The sequence below is a fragment of the Coccinella septempunctata genome, chromosome 1, assembly GCF_907165205.1.
Source record: "Coccinella septempunctata chromosome 1, icCocSept1.1, whole genome shotgun sequence".
NCBI classification, from domain to species: Eukaryota; Metazoa; Arthropoda; class Insecta; order Coleoptera; family Coccinellidae; genus Coccinella; species Coccinella septempunctata.
Genome location: NC_058189.1, coordinates 42,018,608 through 42,026,239, shown reverse-complemented (window position 1 = coordinate 42,026,239; position 7,632 = coordinate 42,018,608). Strand labels below are relative to the sequence as shown.

General features: G+C 35.7%; 1 protein-coding gene across 1 annotated transcript; it reads right to left on the bottom strand.

Moving 5' to 3' along the window:
- Positions 1–4,377: 4,377 nt before the first annotated feature.
- On the bottom strand, positions 4,378–7,193 carry LOC123316209 (guanine nucleotide-binding protein-like 1). Its single transcript, XM_044902164.1, has 8 exons — positions 6,981–7,193; positions 6,608–6,924; positions 6,289–6,429; positions 6,017–6,227; positions 5,677–5,928; positions 5,304–5,555; positions 4,999–5,223; positions 4,378–4,786 (listed from the first exon to the last, which is right to left on the bottom strand). The coding sequence occupies exons 1-8, from the start codon at positions 7,057–7,059 to the stop codon at positions 4,551–4,553; spliced, it is 1,713 nt and encodes a 570-aa protein (XP_044758099.1). The 5' UTR covers positions 7,060–7,193; the 3' UTR covers positions 4,378–4,550.
- Between the last annotated feature and the right edge of the window lie 439 nt (positions 7,194–7,632).

Sequence of the window (7,632 nt, the reverse complement as noted above, 5' to 3'; positions counted from 1 at the left end):
CAATTCATTAAAGATGAAGAACTCCGAAAAAAAAATTTCAAAATGGCGGAAAACCTTCGATATCCGTGATTTTTTTTGTTTCCAAATTGAATTTCATTTTCTGAATGAACACAATTTTCGAACACTTTCCTTTCTTTCCTACAATCAGGAAACGTTTCAACAATTTCGAGTTTTCATTTCTCAGAAAAGCGTCATAAGGCTTATATTCAAACTTCGGCAACGTGATTCATGTCGTCCGATTTTCAGTTAGTTTCGTATTCTTCCCTTCCCTTGTAAATTCATCCTTAATTGTCTTGTTTATATCCACCTGAACATCGGAAAATACAGGAAATGCTCTAATTTTCATGGGTACGAAACATGACACACTGATTCCATAGCCTTCCCCAGGCATCATACAGTTAAATATGAGTCCTCACCGAGTTATATAGGCATCAAATTATATAACCATTTGCCCAGTCGCCTGTAATCAATGAGTGGAAAATCTTTCAAGAGAGAAGTTAAGTTCCTTTTAACAGGTGTAACTACAGTATGGAGGAGTTCGTTAAGGACTCCATTTGTTGAATTTGTTATTTTTTTTTCTCTTGTATCTGTTATAATATATAACTTGTCCTATACATTTCTTAAGTGTCCAAAAGAATCAATAAAGTTTATTTATTTATTTATATGATGAAACACCCTGTATAAACAAGTAATTGTTATGTACACTCGATAAATAATCGTCAGCCGGCACGATGCCGGTGGGATATGCGTCAGTCGAACTGCATAAGGTACAGCGCGCCAAAGGAAGCTGGTCAGTGCCCTTGACTTTGGGAGCCTGACTGACGCAGAATCCACCACTATAAACGTGACTGACGTCCATTTTTACGTTCAACTTGATTAAAATAATCATATTTCAAGTGAGGATCGGTCACTTGTCAATTTTCAGATTTCTCCGACCATCTTCAACCGCCGGACTGACGATGTTTCCACCATCGGGAAAGTGACTGACGCCCATTTTCACCCATAATCATGAATAATTTACCTTATCACAAAGTTTCACGTGCAGATCAATCACTTTTTTTTGAGATTTTTCCGGCGAGTTTCACCGCCTCCCACGCCCACGCCCACCGCTATTGGACTGACTGACGCGCGGACCTCATATGTACAAGTGAAGAACTACTCATCCTAAAAAATTCGTGTGAAGATCGATCACTAGTTCAAAAGTGACGCCACCTCCCGGACTATAATAGTTATGTCATTATATTCCTAACCAATATCATTTTCTGCAGAACAACTCCTTAGATATATGGATTAAGGTTTAATAAAAATTCCGCTTCTTCCTAAACTACTCTTATTTTATTTTCCAATAATTTGTACTTGAATACTTTTACAACACCCCCTGCAATGCAGTCGTTTTATTAGGTGGTATACCTTTTTAGTTCCACGGTGGGTAATTTCAGTCTTCAATTTTAATTATTTCTGTACCTACAATTCAATAGTTGAAAAAAAATCACGATTCATTTTTCAATCAACAAATTTGTCATCGATTTATCTGTACCTAATGTAGTATCTTTAGTTTTGTTGCAAATGAATGAAATAGTTTCATTTGTGAATTACAAGTAAGACGACGCGAAGTCTACTGGGGTTCAAAATTTCAAATCGAATGAATAGGTTTTGGCCCGCTACCTACGACCGATGCCGCAGAGCAGTAGTTCCGATTTCCGTCGGTGCGATTTTGGAGCAGCGCTGTTGTAGTGCCTAGAAATCATAGATTACAAACATTGTCAGTACGGGAGTCGGACTTCTTTTCGTTTGGTATTTCTATGACCCTCCAAATGGCACCCTTTTGAAGGGAGGCGCATTTGTGATTGATACTGTTCCCATATGTCATTCATTTTAATTATTTATCCAAGCAACTCATATGTAACGCCGACCGGGATGAGCAGTCGAAAATCGGTAATATATCGAGTCCAATAATAAGATGACCAGCGGCAAAGGGAAGCAGATGAGTGCCTATCAAATATGGAGAGTAGAGAGAAGGAGAACGATCGCTGCTTTGAGACCACAGATTTTTTGTCCCCTAAAATATGTACCAATAGGGTAGTTCAAGCTTTTGCCAACAGGCGCGCTGGCCATCACGAGAGTGCGAAATTTTGATTTACACAAATCAAATTGTAGTTGGCTCGTTGGCTGAGTGAACTGTTTCCCTGGTGACAGATGATAGAAATATTATTATTTTCGATTTTTGATAAGAGAACAACATATGACCATGGTGAAATGTTGAAGCGTGCGCTAGTATAAGAGTGTTTTGGCATCGGAAAGAAAAGGAGAAGAGATAAAATTTCCGAGAGCTTTTTTGAGAGAAAATTTGAAAAAACCTTATCTCAAGAATCGACTTCGAATCAATTTGTGTGTCGAGAGCACTTTTGCGATGAAGATATCAAAAAGATGATGGATTCATTATAAACGAAATCGAAATTGTCATCCGTCGTGAGAAGTTGACTCTTCTGAATAAGAATATCTAACCAATAAAACTACATGGTTCAGAAGTAAATATTCTTGAAGAATTTTGTTGGCATAACATAATATATGGTTTATATTCTCAGCTGAGTATTGGCTACAGAATCTACTCTAATACCTAAGTGATAAATCTGAGACTGCTACCTTTTGTTGTCTTGATGTGTACTACTCCTCACTACGGATTTATATAATTTTGAAGATTACGGTAAACCAACTAACATAGCTGCTTTCAATAAACAATGATAAACAAAAGTAGGTGCAATTTTTTTGATCAGTGATTTCTTTTGAATTTCATTGATTTCGACTTGCATTTTATTGCATATAATTCAGAGAAGTCATATTTAATATAGATTTGAAGAAAGGTATTTGAAAAATCATCGGAAAAACCACGATGACACATAACCTAAAATAAAATGAAGGCTGTTCATTTCAAATTGACGCTTGAATCCCCACCCCTTATCGATACCCGCTGCAATCGCAGCGACACCTTTCCTACGTTTCCCGTTTTCGGGGACACATTTTTAGTACGTCGATCGTTCTCCTTCTCTCTACTCTCCATACTATCAAACATAGAGAAAGGGCTTGTCTCTGCTATCAAACGTCACACCTCACACCACGAAGTATTTGGTACAAATCAGAGACAAGAGAATTGACTACTCTTCTCTTCTCTTTCTCTTTCTCTATGGTACAAATCATAGAGAAAGGGTTCTTGTCTCTGGTTTTGAACAATACTTTCAAATTGATCTGTATAACTCGTAGATGGAGGAAAGAGAAGATACCGCATTGCGCAGCTACGAAGGAGAGCTCTCTGTGTCCAACATCAACTTGTTTTTGTGTACGTTTACCCCAATCCGAATTTATCTTTTTCGGCATATTTGCCACAAATTACTCAATTTCCTGGCATGCCGACAACGAAATTCTTGATACTCAAGTCTTAAAACGCACGAAACACTATTACATCGAACACAAATACGATAATAAACATTCAAATATTGGGGTAAACGTAAACAAACATGGAGTAGATGTCAACAAAAACATAGAGATGTTGGACACACTTTTCTTGTTGTTTACGTTATCTTCCCCTTCCTCTATCTACGGTATAACTATATTTATTGTTACGAAATTTCAACAAAATATTACACTTTCACGAGGATCGAAAAAAATCAAATAATTGTGTACTCAACACGACCGAAGTGTACGAACGAAAATTAAAGCCGCAAACAATTCACCGAAACTAACATTCCACTTATTGTACAGTTCGCGATAGGATGACCAATACGTTATGTGATGGCGAATCTACGATTTGTGATTCTCAGGATGGTTTGTAGAAATTTCGGATTTGAATATACATATTTGGAAAAGATACAAAGTGATTTAATTCCAAAATACAAAAATTCAACAAAATCTAACAGTTTCACGAGGAGAAAATAATCTGTTTGATTATTTTACATATTCGCCATAGGATGACCAATACGTTACACAGGGTGTCCCAGGCGGTTAATGGGAATTAATTCGGAAATTATCCCTCATAGCTATAGAGGCGTGAAATCGGCAACCCTTTTTCATTTTCCACTATAACTTTTCATTCATGCTCATAAAAAATTAGAATCGAAATGAGGGTTTTTTCTGGAAACTTTTTCCAACTGTTCCCCTAAAAAAAATTATCCTTCGGTCTGTTTTTGATTCTAAGCAAAGAGAGAAGATTATAATGGTTTTTCAATCTTTTTCGAAAACAGAGTTAAGGACTTATTTTATTTTTCACGGAGATACTATAATTTTTACTATTGAAACTCAAACTCGAGTCAAAAGCAATAAAGTTTTCAAATTTAATTGTTTTTCAATTCACTTGCTCATTGGAGGGAGAAAAAAAATGAATAGTAAGATGATAACAGGTTTATTCAGCGATAGTTCAATGGGTTAAACATACTGGAATATATTTCCTTAACATTTTGTATAGTGAATGAGCATACTAAAAACATTTTTTTAAAACTTTTGTATATCTAACAATAACTTATAAAAGATCAAAATTGTATCAACATAAATATTCCACTTCAATCTCTCAATAAAGAAAATTTATTCGTCATAGTCTGGATTTCAAGGTCACTTTCATCATCCGAACTTTCATCCTCGTTTTCTGAAGACATGATTCCATTTTCTGCATGAATCTCAGTATCTGATGCTTCATCGGAAGAGTCCAAATGGTGTAGAAAGCTTGGTGTAGTTTCCTCATCAGATTTGGCTTGGATCCACAGCACTTTCTGTACTTCTGGGTGATTGGACCAAAAATCTGCAAAAAAAAGTTACTTACATTAAAAATTTTTTTTTCAAAAGAATTCAAAATCTCAAAGCAATATTGCATACAACATCGTATTGAATACATCATTTCTTTGAAACCTCATTATTCTAACCTGAAAACTCTAATTATAAATATTTCAATTGTTTTTTTCAGATAGACCGTTTTATACTAGCCTCCCCATAAACATTCATAACTCTACTCACCAGTTCTGGAATGATACTTGGGTGGCCTGAAACACAGGCAGATCTTGCCATCAAGCGCCATCCTCAACAAGCTGTTGGCCCCTCTGTAACTATCTAATCGAGCTGCTTTAGCAGTCACGAAACCTCTCTTCTTGGACCATCCATCGCATATATCCATCGCTGACCATGTATCATCTTGTTCCGGGTGCTCTATCCTGAGTAGTTTCTGCAAATTCAATCGTTCAGCTGAAATAAACATCGAGTGTCATTCAATTGTGTCAGACAATATCCAATTAATAATTAAATTCGATTGACTTTATGCTTACCCAAAAACTTCACAGTGGTATAAGGCTCCCTTAACTGTGCTATTGGAAAACTACCCATTAGCACTTGTAACATTCTCGGTACTCTTGAAGGAAAAACTAAGCCTGGACAATCGCATAATCGGACATTTGGGGTTAAAAATATGGTTTGGAAATACTTGGTATGGCCTGGAGTTCGGGAGACGCTCACAATCTTTTTCCCCTTCAAGGCATTCATTAATGAGGATTTCCCAACATTGGGATACCCAACACATCCTGAAAATAATAACCAATTAGTTGTAATGTTTATTTTAGATAATTCTTCAATTACTACGCTACAAAAAAGTCATAGTTTTGATAACTCCCTAAGTGTTATGAAGAGTAAAATGAAACTTACCTATGGTAAGCATACCATTGTTGAACCTTTCATGCTGATAGAAACTGGTATCCACTGATTTCTGTTCAACCACTTCGCCAACTTCAACTTGTTCAGCTTCTTTGGAATCTGCATTCATTTCTTCCTGAATTTTTTGTTCCCAACTTGAGAGGTCCACTTCGGAACCTACAATAGACTTACAAACGTTCAATAACGTTTGCGCTCCTTCAGCTGCCATGTGAATTCTGCCCCTTCTCCTTCGTACTTGTAGACCTGAAAGAAATTCAGCGTGAAGAAAACACCATCGTCATGGAGAAAAATTTGCAAATTTTTCATCAGTAAAAACTCAAGAATAACTTACCACCCTTATTGGACTGTTTCCCAAACAAATTGTAGGAGGGCATAGAAGTGAACATCACAATGTGAATATCAGGGTACATTTCTTGAAAATAAGATTTCCAAGCTACCACCAGAGGTGCAGGTGCTAAATCAATTTTATTGATTACTAGTATGAAATCTTTCTTCAATTCCTTGGTTACATATTCATAAAGAGAGGGTGGAAACATCAAATTCTGAAAATAAAATTTGGTTAAATACAATACTTTTATACATATATGTAGCTAAATAACTTACCGAAAATCTTATATCAAGGATGTACAAAATAATATCAGACATTTCTATTACTCTCCATAGCTGTCTCCAGGTTTCCAAATTCAATTCAAAGAATCCCAATTCTGATGATGTAAAATTCTTTTCCATTTTTCCCAAGTATTCCTGCAAGAAAATTATTAATACACATAATTCATCAATTGCAGTCCATGCTCCAGTTGTAAAAAACTCTTCAGATAGGAGGGAGAACAAATCCAATCTCTATCCCACTAGCTTTTATTACAACAAACACTACAATTTACAGATTGTGAATGAAATAAGAATATTTATTAAATACACTCACATTGAAATATTTCCTCTCATTAGACTCTAACTCCTCCTTTGTTAATTCATAAGACCATTCAGGCCTCTTGGGGAAATCAAATTCTTCTGGGAAATAATCTCGTGCATCTATTTCCAACTCTTTCTCAGTTACAGGAACTAAACTTTGCCGAGCTATTTCTTTACGTAGTCTCAATTCATTTTCTGTTTCTCTACGAAACATCAACGCATATTTGTTAGTTTTTGAATCAGGATCCTTTTTCGATTGAAAATTAATTTTATTCGTATTGTCCAAACATTCATTGTTCTCCCTTCCACGCATAAAAGGGGTTGATGAAGCTGAAATAAAAAAAAAAATTGAATGGGAACAAATATTTATAAATCAAATTAAATACCTTTACGTTGTTTCTTCGATTTCAGTTGTTCTTTCTTAGCTTTACCACTAAATGGCATCTTTTTTCTTCCTTGAGGCATCCTGTATACTTGTATTTGTATTTAAAAACAACTAGCGATTTTCATTCACTCCAATGTTTTGAATAATAATCACAGACGGAATACTATCCAGATCCACAGCGCAGAACACTAATGTCACAATTGTCACACAGAAAGGCCACTGATAAACGATCACTGAAAAGTGAAGAGGGAAGAGGCACAGATTACAGAGATAGTGTATTTATAGCATTTTGTCTCCCCCACCAGAACATATAAGTTTGTCCCCACCCCTAGAAGAGCGAATTCCATTGGTCTGATTGGTTAAACAAGTTAGTGGGGATCACAGAACACAAATAATGGTGGGGATGTTAGAGTCGATACTTGAAATTCTGCTTTCGATTCCGGTTCTTCATTTTGTTTTTAGTTTTTCGTAATATTTTAACTTTATTTATTTTTTCACAAAAATTGCTGGAAATGCCTCCCTTTTTTGAAATTATTTTTCTGAACTCAAAATATTCACTCAGAAAGTGCCAGTTTGACTGAGAAAATTTATCGTTGTAGTTAGAATTACGAATTCCTTTGGCGAAATAGAATTATTTGGATCTTTCGGAATTA

Excerpts from the sequence above, each read along its gene's own strand:
- LOC123316209 (XM_044902164.1), bottom strand. The coding sequence starts at position 7,059 with ATGCCTCAAGGAAGAAAAAAGATGCCATTTAGTGGTAAAGCTAAGAAA. Across the intron at positions 6,925-6,980 it reads ATCGAAGAAACAACGTAAAG|CTTCATCAACCCCTTTTATG; the intron begins GTATTTAATTTG and ends TTTTTATTTCAG. Across the intron at positions 5,556-5,676 it reads CAATGGTATGCTTACCATAG|GATGTGTTGGGTATCCCAAT; the intron begins GTAAGTTTCATT and ends TATTATTTTCAG.